We start from the raw sequence: 16,000 nt of genomic DNA on the forward strand, positions 1-16,000 counted from the left end.
ATTCTAGATTGCATCCAAACAGGCAGAATTTCAGCTTTACAGACCTTCTGGAAGACCGTCAGCTTTAGACCTACCCGGGCATTTCAAATCTCTTACAAGATTTGGAACTCTTAGACTCTGCTCACTGCTAAATTATTTGGAAACTAATTAAGGGAACTGATAGCGCCTTTCAGGCACCTTTTGAATTTCTGAGGCCTGCCTAAACTTGCAGAATGACTGTAAATTATTACAGATGTAAGAACAGTGTTTCTCGCCACACTGTGTATATTCGAAGGTTGTCCTTTTGTTTGTAACTATAGCAACAAGTTCTATAGCCCACTGTTTTGTTCAGCTCAGCCTTGCCACCTCATGGACTGCCTAATAATTGCTGCTCAACAATAATTTGTCTTTAACTGATTTACACCGTGTTGGCTTGCTTTTTCTAAAAGAGTCCTAACCTTAACACTGTTGCAGTGACAGAAGTCAAATTGTGTCAGCCCGCCTGTATTGTTGATCCTGCTTTTGGCTATTGAAGGCCAAGAGGGAAGGGCTTTGCTAAGACCACAGAGAGAGTCTTGCATGGTATAATAGGAAAGAGTGAGGGATTTGGAGCCAGGTGACATGGGTTTAAATAAATACTGCCAATCCTTGCTGTGTGATCTTGGGCACATCATTTATACTCTCTGTCAATTTCCTCCTGTACAAAATGGAGGTAATTCTTATGGTATGTGGTTGTTAGGACAAATGAAGTAATACAAGGGAAAGTTTTGTTTAAATTGTAAAGGGTTATATAAATATTATTATTAGGCGCACTGAACAAGAATGCTTGCATGCTGACAAGGGCAACCAGGAGGGTGTGTTGGAAACATATCCTGTCTGTTTCTATGGCAGTTCTGCCTCATGTAAGGTGCTGCCCCGTGATAAGCCCACATGTTATACCTACTCAGAAATAAGTAATACAGAGCTTGTTTTGATTATGTAGGTTTCCGAGAAGAAAGGGAATAAATGTATAAGATGCTTTAAAGAGAGAGTGAGGAACTTTTCTTGGGTCTGTGCTTGGGTTATGGTAGGAGTGGGCAAAGAAAGGCAAGGGGATGGTGAAATGAAGGAGAAGGCGTAGAGCTCTCTCAGCACCCTTCCATCCTCGGGAGGGGTGCTGATTCTATCATAGAGCCTTGGGTTCTCCACCATCATGTTGCAATTAACAGATTCCTCATGGATTACACGTGCACATAATCCAAGATGTAACTGTTTAACACGTCTGAACATTAACTTTAAAGGCCAGATATGCCCTTGAAGCTTTCTTTCAGAGGTTTGCTATTTGTGTGTTTGTGTGGTTTTAATTGAAGGTAGTTCCAACCCCATTGTTACTTTAACACTTCAATTAGGAGGCAATTTTTATCTGTACATATTTACTGCAAGAGTTTTCATTTTTCCTTTCCTTTAAGATTCTTTTTGTTTTTCCTGTAGGATTCTTTTCTTTTCAGGATTCTTTTTTCAAAAGTCCTCTGTATCATTTCTTTCAGGAAAAAAAAAATGTTGTGGTTTGATTTGTTGGGTCTTTGAATAACAACATTTTTACTTTCTTTCTTAAAAAAAGCATCTCCATAAATATATATACCTACTATGTACCCACAAAAATAAAAATAAATAAAATAAAATATGTATCTACATCTTAAAAAATGTTTCAAGTCTAACTTTGTCTTTGTATGGTAAAAATGAGCATTGTATAATTGTACATAGAATATAAAATATAGGCAGGAATAACTGCAATAATTTTATCTGTGGCATTTAGGGCTATTAAGTTAGTTCTCTCTGATATTGTTGTTGCTGTTGTCCATTAAATGGATCTGAGGTATGCCTCATGTCAGATTGGCTGCCCAATATTCTGAGCCTGTCATATAGTGGACCAGAGGCCCCGTAGGATGAGCCTTAGATTTTATAGACTTTCAATGTTATCTCCAAAAGATAATATACATGTAATTACCAGAGATACACTGACAGAATTGAAGGCACTTGTCATACAACTTTATACCAGAATTTTTGTAACCCAGTTTTGACTATTCTATGTTTTTTTTTTTTTTTTTTTTAACATGTTAGGAAACTAAAACAAAACAAAACAAAACATTGGAAGTGCCCCAGAGTTCTCCCTTCCTCCAAGGGGTCAGCTCTGAGTTCCTGTAGAAACATCTTGTAATTAACCTTGTAGAGCAATGGGCTGCTGGGGGAAGGAGCACCCAATCTTATCTTCAGGGCAGTCAGAAGAGCCAAGTCACAAAAAAAGAACACGCAGGTTCTATGTGGGGCTAGGAGAGAAAGAAATCATATTCGACTTTACATTACACCCTGCTGTTTCTAAAATGAGCAAAACCTGTGCTTGTTCAGCGATGAGTAATATCGAAAGACAGTGTGGTTTTCTGCTGCAGCTTTCTTGAAGCATTGCCATTTTATTGTCCAAAAGTCACATTGTTTGTGCATCCTGCCCCATTCTCTGGAGCATGCAGTATTTGATTTTTACACCATGCTCCTTGTATCTATCTAGAAATTTTTCCTTGAGAATTCAAAATCAAAACGATGATCACCAATGTTTCGTTTGAAGAAGAGGAATTACTGATGTGTATTACAAAACAAGGGGTACCCTGCAATGTTTATTGCTTAATTATTCTTTGTGAAGCTTCCTATTTTGGCTTATTCACGTCCTCTGCTCTCTTAAAATCCCCTTAAGACCACATCCTCTTCTCTTCAGACTCCTACAGCATCGCGTGGTACTGCCTTGCCTCCTTCCAGTGGGGGCCGCTTCTCTACAGAACTTGCTATGCCGGTGGTGCTCCCTATAAGTGTGCAGTGTGTGGCCACCCTGTTTTTGTGGTTCAAGTTATCATAGCACCAATTTCAGTTAAAACTTTTAGAATTTTATGTCTGTGATTTTTTTTTTTTTTTTTTAAACAGAGTCGCTCTGTCATCCAGGCTGGAGTGCAGTGGCGCGATCTCGGCACTGCAAGCTCTTCCTTCCGGGTTCACGCCATCCTCCTGCCTCAGCCTCCCAAGTAGCTGGGGCTACAGGTGCCTGCCACCATGCCCCTGCTAACTTTTGTATTTTTAGTAGAGACGGGGTTTCACCGTGTTAGCCAGGATGGTCTCGATCTCCTGACCTCGTGATCCGCCCGCCTCGGCCTCCCAAAGTGCTGGGATTACAGGCGTGAGCCACCGCATCCGGCCTGTGTCTGTGATTTTTTCATTAACTTGTCTTGCTGCCGGTCTGTGGGTCCCCTCAGGTCAGGAACCTTGTCTGGTCTTGCTCACCACTATCTCCTACCGATAACACAGTGGCTGGGTCCTAGCCTCCAGATTGTTTCCTTGCCTCTAAATTCACACATTTTCCAAGGCATTCTTCTCATTGTCAGCAATATCTTTACAACTCCACCATAGCTCCTAATGCCCAGAGTTCAAGTCCCAAATTCCAGGCTACCAGTTGCTTTTTCAGCCTTATCTACTTTCCTAAGAACGTTGCTTTTTATTTGTGCTTATTTTACCTCAGCTTATGTGACAGAGAACTAGTTCTTTCCCTGCCTTACTTTCTCTTCAGATTATACATTGTTTGCATATTTGTAAAGTCTTTATCTTTATAGGAAAACTCAATAAATATTTACTTAATTGATTTAGGCGTTCTGGAGATATAAGTCTCTAGAATTACCATACCTGACAGCTATGTAGTTCTTCCTATGCCAGGAATTTAAGGTGTTATATTAAACATTCTCTGTTTATACCACTGTAGCCTGAGAATATATTTTATTCTATTATTTTCTTTATAGCTCTCAGTCATATTGCCTGCAATATAGTAATATTAATACAATGGGCTTTGCAATCCTATATTAACTGTCTTTGGATATTTATTGTTTTTTGTTTTTTTGTTTTTTTGTTTTTTTGAGACAGAGTTTCACTCTGTTGCCCAGGCTACAGTGGAGTAGCACTATCTTGACTCACTGCAACCTCTGCCTTCCAGGTTCAAGCAATTCTCCCGCCTCAGCCTCCTGAGTAGCTGGGATTACAGGTGCCCGCCACCATGCCTGGCTAATTTTTGTGTTTTTAGTAGAGACGGGGTTTCACCATGTTGGCCAGGCTGGTCTCTAACTTCTGACCCTGTGATCTGCCCGCCTCGGCCTCCCAAAGTACTGAGATTACAGGAGTAAGCCGCCGTGCCCGGCCATATATTTATTGTTTTATCCATTAAACTTTGTTACCTGGTTAAGTCCTTTCCTGCCTATTTAATTAGATTAATTAGTGGTTTTTTTGTTTTAATTCACACAGACTTTTTAATATTTTCCTTTGTTGTGTTTTCTGTCACTACTCACTCTTCATCTTTTCCTTTTTAAAAAAACACATTATTGAGGTATGGTGGATGTAGAAAATACTGTACATATTTATTGTATGCATCTCAATGAGGTTGGGGATAAGTATACACCCATGAAACCATCAACCATCATCAATCTCATAAACATATCTATCACCTCCCAAAGTTTTATCCACCCCTGTGTTATTATTTTTGTTGTTGTTTTATCATAAGATCTACTCTTAGTAATTTTATGTATACAAAAGAGTATTGTTAGCTACAGGCACTATGCCGTCTAGTAGATCTTCAAAACTTATTTATCTTGCATAGCTAAAATTTTGTACTCTTTAACCATTACTCCCCAATTTCTCCTACCCCAAGTCCCTGGCGGCCACCATCCCACTCTGCTTCTATGAGTTTGACTACTTTAAGTTCCATATATAAGTGAGATCATACAGTACTTGTATTTCTCTGTCTGCCTAAACATTTCATTTTCTATCCATGATGTTGCAAATGGCAGAATTTCCTTTTTCTATGGCTGTAAAATGTTCCATTGTATACATATATCATAATTCCTTTGTGCATTCATATGTCCATGGAAATTTATGTTGGTTCCATATCTTAGCTTTTGTAAATAGTGATGAAATGAATGTGGGAGTGCCGATATCACTTTGAGATCCTGATTTCAATTCATTTGGATATATAACCAGAAGAACTGCTGGATAATAAGGAAGGTTTATTTTTAATTTTTTGAGGAAACTTCATACTGTTTTCTATTGGTTTTACCAACTTATATTCCCACTAACAGTGTACAAGGGTTCCTTTTTCTTCACATACTCATCAACAATTATTATCTTTTGTTTTTTCAATCATAGCCATCCTAACAGGTGTGAGGCGATATCTTATTGTGGTTTTGATTTGCATTTCCCCAATGGTTGGTAATGTTGATCACCTTTTTATGTACTTGTTGGCCATTTGTATGTTTTCTTTGGGAAAGTGTCTATTCAGCTCCATTACCCATTTTTTAATGGGATTATTTGAGTTGTTGCTATTCAGTTGTATAAGTTCCTTGTGTGTTTTGGATGTTAACCCCTTATCACATATATAGTTTGCAAATATTTCCTACCATTCCATAGGTTGCCTTTTCATTTTGTTGATTGTTTCTTTTGCCGTGCAGAAGTTTTTTAGTTGGATGTCATCTCACTTTATTTTTCCTTTTGTTGTCTGTGCTTTTGGTGTCATACCCAAAATATCATCACTAAAACCAATGTCAAGGACCTTTTTCCTATGTTTTCTTCTAGGAGTTTTATGCTTTCAGGTCTCATGTTTAATTCTTTAATCTAGTTTGAGTTAATTTTTGTGTGTGGTGTAAAACAAGGGCCTGATTTCATTCTTTGGCATGTGGATATCCAATTTCCCTAACACCCTGTATTGAAGAAACTATGTTGTGCATTCTTGACATCCATGCCCAAAATTACTTGACTGTATATGCATTGGTTCATTTCTGGGCTATTTTGTTCCATTGGTCTTTTTTTTTTTAATGCCAGCACCATACTGTTTTGATTACTCTAACTTTGTCTACAATTAGAAATCAGAATATGAGATTTTTTTCTAGCATTGTTGTTCTTGCTCAAAGTTGGTTTGGCTATTTGGGGTCCTTTATGGTTCCATATAAATTTTAGGATTTTTTTCTATTCCTGTGAAAAAATGCCATTGAAATTTTATAGAGATTGCAGGTTGAACCTGTAGATTACTTTGTGTAGTAAAACCATTTTAACAATATTAATTCTTCTAATCCATGACATGGGATACCTTTCCATTTATTTATGTCTAATTTCTTTCACTGGAGTTCTGTAGTTTCCAGTGTACAGATCTTTCATGTCCTTGGTTAAATGTATGCCTAAGTATTTTTATTCTAAAGGTTAAAGTTTTTCTGATGATCTCGATCAGAACTCTCTTGTAGTATCTTTTAGTTGCTTCCCTATGTAAATACTTTACTTGCTCTAAAATATTTAGAATGTTTTCAGAATAATAGAGATTGAAAACTTTAGCAAACTGAGGAATTTGTACAAATTCAGCATGGTACTTATCATTTGTTGCCCAGGTAAGCTGTATTATATTTAAAGGTGCAGTGCTCTGAGAAATTGTCTGAACCTAAGTTTTCAAAGTTAATATCATCTTTATTGTAAATATTTCAAGGCCAGGAGTGGTGGCTCATGCCTGTAATCCTGGCACTTTGGGAGGCCAAGGCAGGTGGATCACCTGAGGTCAGGAGTTCGAGACCAGCCTGGCCAACATGGTGAAACCCCGTCTCTACTAAAAATACAAAAATTAGCCAGCTGTGGTGGCACACGCCTGTAATCCCAGCTACTCGGGAGGCTGAGGCAGGAGAATCACTTGAACCTGGGAGGCAGAGGTTATTGCGAGTGGAGAATGCACCACTGCACTCCAGCCTGGGAGACAGAGCAAGATTCTGTCTAAAAAAAATACACATATATACATATTTTTAAAATAAATAGATGTACTATACTTTGCAACCCTTTTGTAATAGCAGAAAATTGGAAACATTCTGTATGTTTATGGAAATTGAGTAACCTATGGTGCATCTATGCAAAGGAGTGCTATGCAGCTATGAAAAGGAACGAGGTCTATCTCTATATATTCCTATAAAGTTCTTTAGGATATATTATTAAGTCTAAACGTCTAAGTTTTGCTTCAAAATAATCTAGAGAGTTCAGAGGGGAAGTGGAAGGGTTATAGATAAAATTGCTCATGAATTGATATTTGTCGAAGCTGATTAATGGGTACTTGAGGATTCATTGTACTAATCTGCTACTTTTGTTTATATTTGAAACACTTTTTCCTTCCTTCCTTCCTTCCTTCCTTCCTTCCTTCCTTCCTTCCTTTCTTTCTTTCTTTCTTTCTTTCTTTCTTTCTTTCTTTCTTTCAACACAGCCTCACTGTGTCTCCCAGGCTGGAGTACAATGACATGATCTCAGCTCACTGCAACCACCACCCACGGAGTTCAAGTGATTCTCCTGCCTCAGCCTCCCAAGTAGCTGGGATTACAGGCACACACCACCACGCCTGGCTAATTTTTTTGGTATTTTTAGTAGAGATGGGGTTTCACCATGTTGGTCAGGCTAGTCTTGAACTCCTGACCTCAGGTAATCCACCTGCTTCCGTCTCCCAAAGTGCTGAGATTACAGGCATGAGTCACCATGCCCGGCCTTTGAAACACTTCTTAATAAAAAGGTTAAAAATAAGATATAGCCTAATGTTCTGAAGGAAATATTTTTCTGGGATATTCATTCACATTTAATATCCATGAAAGGATTGAGTATACATATTTTAGTTTATTCATAAAACAAATTTAAATATATAGCCATTTTAGCTGCTTGAAGATTTAAGCAATAAACTGTGATTACTTAGCAAATATAAAGTATTGTAATGTCATAATAATAATAGTTATTTTAAAAAACACTGTAGGGCATTGAAAAAAGCAAACGTGTGTTAAAGGAAGGGAAGTCAAATGATACCACTGGCTATTAACATCACATAACAACAGACAATCAGATATTTGGAGCCTCCTGTTGGAAGTGTATGTTACCACCTATGAAGTATTGTTGTAGCAGCAGGAAGAGGAAAACAAGTACATGTATAATTTACGGCTGTGGCAGAAAATTAGAGACAGCAGAGTAGAAGCTCAAGTCCAGAGGCATTATCATGTTTAATCTGCACATCTTTTTGAAACATAAAAATTAGTTGTTGTTTTGTTTTACTAATTTTACCCCGTTTTAGAGAGGAGTACATTTAATGAATAAATGATATGTCTGTGACCACCTGACTAACACATTCAAGAACCCAGAACCTACCAAGCCTTCTGGCTTCATATGATAGAACATGCTTTCCATGTTTTAGAGTGAGGATCAATGTCATCAAGAAAGAGCCAATCCAATAAGATAGACATGAGAAAGGATACATATTCAGCAGAAGATTCAGACCTTAAAAGCATCTTTCAAAGCAGTTCATGCATCTTTCAAAAGCATCTTACAATTGCAGTTATCTTCTCTGGCAAGAGAAGAGTGTAAGTATAATATTCTGTTGATTTAGTGAAGATTCATGTATTTCTGAGATCAAAAAGAGCTGCTGATGATATTGGCATTCTCTTATACAATGGAGGCATTTTACCCGCTCTCTCTCCAGAAGGGCAGTCATCCCAATGTCACCAAAGTGGGTCAATGGAGGCCTTGCTGACTAAGACAGAGTTCTTTTAGAAACTTCTGTGGATCTACTTGAATACATGGCCAAATCAATGGCTAATATACAGGGCCGGCTTCAGCTTCATAGATGTATGACCTACATAGTCACACAAAGATCTGCTCTCAGAAGAGCCCTGCACTTGTTTTAATGCTCTGCTGTCACCATTTTTAAATACTTAAAATTTTATTTTTGAGCTTGAGTTTTGTAAATAAAGTCTGTTGGGACAATCGCACATTCACATGAGCAGCACAGATAGGCCAGGAAGCAGTGTGCACACGCGCAGGCCTGTATCAGTGGCTGCGGCAGAGGGTGTGGGTGCCAAGCAAATAGGCCTGTGGCCTGGTGCTCAAAAGCATGCATCAGAGCAATTTGAGGTATCACAGAGTCTCAAGGCAGCCAGGCCAGCACTTGAGTGCACGTTGGCAAAAGCAATGGCAGCAATAGCAGCAGAAGCAACATGACAGCAAAAGTAATAGGGACAGCTACATCAGTGATGGCCTCAGGAGAAAGAAGAGGCTCTGCATGGGGACAGTTCTAGAACCTACCATGGAAGGCTGGTCCCTAGCACCTGTCCCTGTGGTATTTGCACATATAATAAGGAAAGAAACTATTGGCACTCATGCAGAAAACTTTTTTAGTAAAATATTACAAAATAAAAGCAAACACACAGACATTGCAATAAAACATGTCAAGGAGTTATTAGAATTATTCAGAGAGTTTAAAATCTCCAGTTTTGAAAACTGCTATAATATTGCAAATCAAATATCCATAAGTTTAGGAATTGAAATTAAAGATGATTGCATGTGACAGAAAATAATACTTTTCTAAGCTTGAATAAAGCTTATAAAGCTTTGAATAAATGAAGTATGAACAAGAAAGACCATTTTTAATTTTATTTTTTCTTTGTAATGGAACATACAACAATAGAATGCATATAAGCAGGTGTTTTATACAAAATATAAAGCCACTTTTGGATTATTGCACAACTTCCAGAAGTTACCAAAATTGTTAGAGGACACATTAAAATGAATGTTGAATAAATTTACATTTAAAATTAAATTCACAGAGGAAGCTGGTTTTTAGAAAGAGTTAAATCTTTTTAGAAACTTGTTCTATAAGAATCATCAGCTCAAACGGTTATATTTTGAAATGATTTATCAGAAATTTATCTAAATGTTATCACAGCCTATAAATATTCTTATAAACTTCAGTGAAAGATGCATGAGCAGAAAGATTCTTCTCAAATTAAAAATTGCCAAAAATTACGTATGATCTTGCATTTCCCAAGAGCAACTCACATCACTTTCAGTTTGATCAATTAAAAATGAAATTATATTGGCCGGGCGCGGTGGCTCAAGCCTGTAATCCCAGCACTTTGGGAGGCCGAGACGGGCGGATCACGAGGTCAGGATATCGAGACCATCCTGGCTAACACGGTGAAACCCCGTCTCTACTAAAAAATACGAAAACTTAGCCGGGCGAGGTGGCGGGCGCCTGTAGTCCCAGCTACTCGGGAGGCTGAGGCAGGAGAATGGCGTAAACCCGGGAGGTGGAGCTTGCAGTGAGCTGAGATCCGGCCACTGCACTCCAGCCTGGGCGACAGAGCGAGACTCTGTCTCAAAAAAAAAAAAAAAAAAAAAAAAAATGAAATTATAATGAGTATAAATTTTGATGATCTAGTAAATTAATTTGCAGAAAAGTGAGCCAGAAAAATCTTATGATCAATCAAGATATTATTATTTTATTATATAAAATTGTGACATCAAAAATATTTTCTTAGGATTCATTGCTATTCACTTAGTTTTTGTTGCTATTCATGTATTGCTATTACCCCATCACATTTTATAAGTAATAAAATATTTTTAAAGGGAAGACTTTTTATATATTAGTAACTTTCAGAGGACATTTTTCTGACATTTTGACAAGGAATCCCACATTTGTTTTTTTGTACTGGGTCCTGCAAATTATGTAGGTCACCCTGCCAATATGATTTGAGGAAGAAAAATTTCTGAAGCTGGTGTTAGCAGTTGCCCACAGCAATTACAGAAGAACCTCAGTTTTGCTCCTGTGGGACTTTGGTTTTGGACAAACTAACTTTCCAATAAGAAGTGAATGAATTATTGTTACTGCATTGATTTAGTATTAAGCATTTTATTTCTGAAAATTCAAGTAAACTATTTGCAATTGTAATATTCTTTGAACATTAGAAGAATAGCAGAACTTCTTTGTCCCATTGGCAATTATTTTTAGCACACATTCTAAGTATGTTATTTGTGAGGTGTTGAAGGTATATGGGTAAATAAGAATATAATTTCTGTTCTAAGAAGTCCAATAAGGTAGATAATATGAAAAATAGTAAATTACAATACAGTATTTTAAGCACTTTTCTACAGAAATATGTACAAGGTATAGATTATAGAGGTATCAGAAAGCACACTTTGCTTTCTGATAATAGGATAGCTGGAGAGGTTTCTGACTTCTTGTTGCATAAATATCTAGGCTGATACTGACTTGCATTCTCATTATAATTCATATATATTTTATTTTCCAATTATTGCAACAGTAGCATACTTTTAAAAATAAGAATGATTGATTTGAATGCAACAGTAGAGAGTATCTTTGCAAAAAAGCAGTCTTTTACAATGAGATTATAGCTAACTTTCCTGATTTGTAGTTTCATTGAAGAATAGCTTATTCCGTTTTTTGCTTATTTTTATTATTTTCCATTAATTTTACTTTTTAAGTGAAGACACTGCTAAATAGCCACATATGGATTAATTTTATTTTAGAATCGTGAAAAATGGAAGACAGTAGCACAGACACAGAAAAAGAAGAGGAAGAGGAGAAAGATGAAAAGGATCAAGAGCCCATTTATGCCATAGTGCCCACAATTAACATTCAAGATGAGCGGTTTGTTGATTTATCTGAAACTCCAGCTTTCATTTTTCTGCATGAGGTATATTTTTCTTTATATGTTACTACAGTAAAACCCAACTCAACATGTACTTAAAAATTCAAATGAAGCCAATATCATTATCAAAATTCTTTATTACATATATCCTGTAGGTGATATTTACAACTTGATACACTAAAACAAAATGGTCCCTGCCTTTACTTCCAAAAATTTATCAGGTAATTCTGAGCCAATGCAGTAGTGTAGGTTCTGATACTTTCGTAGCATAAGTATTAGCATATATATTCAGTCAGTTACATACATTTCTTGGGTTGGTACATGAAATGAAGATTTCTTTTATTATTGCATATACTACATTTACTTCCATACAATGAAAAGATCTTGTCATATGATAGAAAGAATATATACTTACCTAACTAACTATAGTTACTGCAATGGAGCACTGAAATCTGCTGTTTTCTATCAGCAAATAAGCAAAAAGGGGAATATGATGAATTATATATTCTCATTATGTGAACTTTAAAAAGCAAGATGAACATTTAGGAAATACCCATATATGGGGAGGGTTTTTTTTTTTTTTTTTTTAAGTAATGGCTGACTACATATTCAACTGTTACCTGGTCATGCCTGACAGCTATACTTTAGAAAATGATTTAAAGGACATTGGAATTTCAGATGACAAACTTTATATAACTGAATAAAACATTCTAAGAAATTTGATAGTCATAGTAAAAAATAAGTTTAAAAAGTCTTAAAGCAAAAACAGAATTTATTCAAAACCGAGAAGCAAAACCAAATTGGAACAGAATGCAATAAAAAAGTAATTTTTAAAATAATAGTGTTATGGCCCGTAATCCATAACACTATTATTTTAAAATAATCCCACTATTTATTATTTTAAAATAATAGTGCTGTAATCCCAGCACTTTGGGAGCCTGAGGCGGGTGGATCACGAGGTCAGGAGATCGAGACCATGCTGGCTAACACAGTGAAACCCCGTCTCTAGTTAAAATACAAAAAATTTGCCGGGCTGGGTGGCTGGCGCCTGTAGTCCCAGCTACTTAGTAGGCTGAGGCAGGAGAATGGGGTGAACCTGGGAGGCAGAGCTTGCAGTGAGCTGAGATCCGGCCACTGCACTCCAGCCTGGGTGACAGAGCAAGACTCCGTCTCAAAAAAAAAAAAAAAAAGAAAAAATAGTGTTATATATGTGTGTACAAGATCTAAATTACTAAATTGTTCACTTTTTCTACAGTTTTGACTTTTTCTTTTATTTTGACATAATTTCAGATATACAGGACAGTTGCAAGAATAGTGCAAAGAATTTCCATAGTTACTTTGGAACTTAAACCCAGATTTCTCAGATGTTAACATCTTACCACATTTGCTTTATCCTTTTCTTTCTATCTTCTTGTTCTCTCAACCTCTCTCTTTCTCTCTCTCTGAAGACACGATGCCCCTTTACACCTAAATGCATCACTGTGTTTCCTAAAAATATATTCATTCTCTTAATCATAATACAATAATATCAGGAAATTAACACTGATATAATACCATTTTCTAATCTACATAACTTATTCAGGTCTTGCCAGTTGTCCCAATAATGTTCTTTATAGCAAAAGAAAATTCCAGATTATGTATTGCATTCAGTAGTCATCTCTTTAGTCTCCTTTAATCTGGAACAATTCTTCAGGATTTCTTTAGCTTTCATGATATTGACACTTTGAAGAGAAGAGGTTGTTTATTTTGTGATTTTTTTTTCAATTTGGATTTTTCCCATTTTCTCATTATTAGATTCAAGTTATGTATTTTTGGTGAAAATATAAAGACACAATGTTGTATTCTTCTCAAGTGTCTTCTACCGGGAACACATGATATGCCTTGTCCCACTGCTAGACTTGTTCATCTTGATCACTTGGTTAAGGTGGTGACTTCCAGATTTCTCTTTTATTTATTTATTTTTCTGTTTGAAATTAATAAGCACCTCAAGAAGAGATACTCTGAGACTATGTAGTTGTCTTACTCCTCTTAACATTTTTACCTACTAGCTTGGGATTTATTGGTGATACTTACCCAAATCAACTTTTGTTATGATGATTGTCAAATGGTGATTTTCTAATTCCATCATTTCTTCTATATTTGTTAGGTGGCTTTCTACTATGAGGAAGAACTTTCTCTTCTTTCCTTATTTTTTCATCTGTTTATCAGTGTGGACTTATGGTTTCTCACTGTCATTCCTTTTCATGCTCTGATTGTCCCACATTTGGCCAGTGTACACCCTTCAGGTAGGCTTACTTGTCCTTCTGATATGCTCCTGTGATTCCTTCTGCACTTCCTTTCTGGCACAAGAATGTGTTCTGGGCTCATCTTGTATTTTCTTTGCTCCAGTCATTTCTTCGAGGATCCCTAGTTCCTTTTACTGGAGAATGATATTTGGAAACTAAGATATTAATGCTGAGTATGGTCATTGCTCCTAGAATGTCATAGCTTCTAGCCCCTGTCAGTGGACAGAGCTAGAAAATAGATTTATGAATATTTATATCCACACAAATTTAAATCTATTTCTACATCTATCTTTATATATTTTTAAATCTTACTTTTGAGATACAGGGCATACATGTGCAGGTTTGGTACATTGGCATATTGCATTCAGGTGGTAAGCATAGTACCGGGTAGGTAGTTTTTCAACCCGTACTCCCCTTCCTCCCTCCACTCTCTAGTAGTCTGCAGTGTCTGTTATTCTCATGTTTATATCCATGTGTGCTCAATGTATAGCTCCTACTTATAAATGAGAATATGCAGTGTCTGGTTTTCTTTTCCTGCATTAATTCACTCAGGATTATGGTCTCCAGCTCCTTCTACATCTCTGTGAAGGACATGATTTCATCCTCCTATATGGTTGCATAGTATTCCGTGGTATATATATATATAAAAAAAACACACTTTCTTTATCCAATCCACCACTGATGGGCAGCTAGATTAATTCCACATCTTTGTTATTAATAGTGTGGTGATGAATGAATGTATGAGTGCATGTGTCTTTTTGGTATAACGATCTATTTTCCTTTGGTTTTATACCCAGTAATGGGATTGCTGGGTTGAATGGTAGCTCTAAGTTATTTGAGAAATCTCCAAACTGCTTTCCACAGTGGCTGAACTAAACTAAAGAGCCTCTTCACAGTAAAAGAAACTATCAACAGAGTAAACAGACTATAGAATGGGAGAAAATATTTGCAAACTATGCATCTGACAAAGGTCTGATATCTGGAATCTATAAGGAACTTAGACAAATCAACAAGCAAAAAACAAATAACCCCATTTAAAAAAAGGACAAAGGACATGGATAGACATTTCTTAAAAGAAGACATACATGTGGCCAACAAAAGTAGGAAAAAATGCTCAGCATCACTATCAGAGAAACACAAGTCAAAACCACAATGAGATATTATCTCACACCAGTCAAAATGGCTATTATTAAAAAGTCAAAAACAACGGATGCTGGCAAGGCTATGGAGAAAAAGAAATGCTTATCTTTATATTTTTAAAACCATGATTTCCTTCCTCTAATCTTAATATTTCAAGTGAAGGGTTCACATTTCTGTTAAAATCCATCATATGTCCAACTTTGCATTAGGATTTCTACCTCACCACTACCTTTAATAATCAAATCAAAAATAAGGCTAAACTTGTGTCATAAATTTGTTTGATACAGCAGTAGCTACCAAAGACATTGAATCAACATACACTTATGATATAAACTCATGCATTCTTAGGTCTGACATAAGTTGTTTGAAACCCAATCATACCCAATCTTTGTACTAGTTAAAATAACTCATCCCCACGTGGTTGAGATATAGCCCACCTGTTTCTCATCCTGCTAATCCCAAACCCAAAACACCCCACAGCTGCTAACCATAATAAACTTAATGGTCAACACCAGAGTCATATAAATAAGTTTCCCCCTTCTGGCGTGTTTTCCTTAAATCAGCCAATCCACAACTCCTGTGAGAAGACCAGAGTGATAATACCCATATACCTTAATAAAGGTGAGGTTCCACAGCTGCTCTCTCACTCCCCACCCACTGCTGAGCTCCCTGCCACCTCCAGACTTATCTGCGCTCCCCATCAGCACCCCTAAGCTGTCAGATCTGTAAGTAATAAATTTCTTCTGTTTCATGCGTTTGATTTCACCTTTTCATTGTTGTCATTGTGTCTCACATGACTGACACACAGGAACCTGACGCCCTGTCCATCAGGGCTCTTCTAAAGAGCAGCTATCTTGGCTTATGGCCACTCTTCATAGAGAGACCTTAAGACCAATTTATAAAGCCATAACAGTAAAAATCACAACAACTTGAGTTTATTTGTAGCGAAAGTTATGCTAATAGTAAAAATTATCTTCAAGGTTTTCTAAGCTAAAGATAAAGGTTTGTTTTGCAAAATTAACTTAGGATAACTTCTCATGCATATTGATCCTCAATCTAACAATTTAATAAATATTTCAAGAATCTCTTGAA

General features: G+C 36.6%; 1 protein-coding gene across 3 annotated transcripts in view; it reads left to right on the forward strand.

Moving 5' to 3' along the window:
- The window catches only part of CCDC146 (coiled-coil domain containing 146), a 177,136-nt gene that overhangs the window by 25,229 nt on the left and 135,907 nt on the right, over window positions 1-16,000 (forward strand). For 2 of the 3 annotated variants that reach the window (XM_003896411.5, XM_009203572.4), the window contains exon 2: window positions 11,362-11,528. The exons of the other annotated variant lie outside the window; for it this stretch is intronic. In XM_003896411.5, the coding sequence (XP_003896460.2) occupies window positions 11,373-11,528 (156 nt within the window). In that variant the 5' untranslated portion in view covers window positions 11,362-11,372. The remainder of the gene's footprint in view (window positions 1-11,361; window positions 11,529-16,000) is intronic. 3 annotated transcript variants of the gene reach the window in all.

Source organism: Papio anubis, chromosome 4 (assembly GCF_008728515.1).
Source record: "Papio anubis isolate 15944 chromosome 4, Panubis1.0, whole genome shotgun sequence".
Lineage (NCBI taxonomy): Eukaryota > Metazoa > Chordata > Mammalia > Primates > Cercopithecidae > Papio > Papio anubis.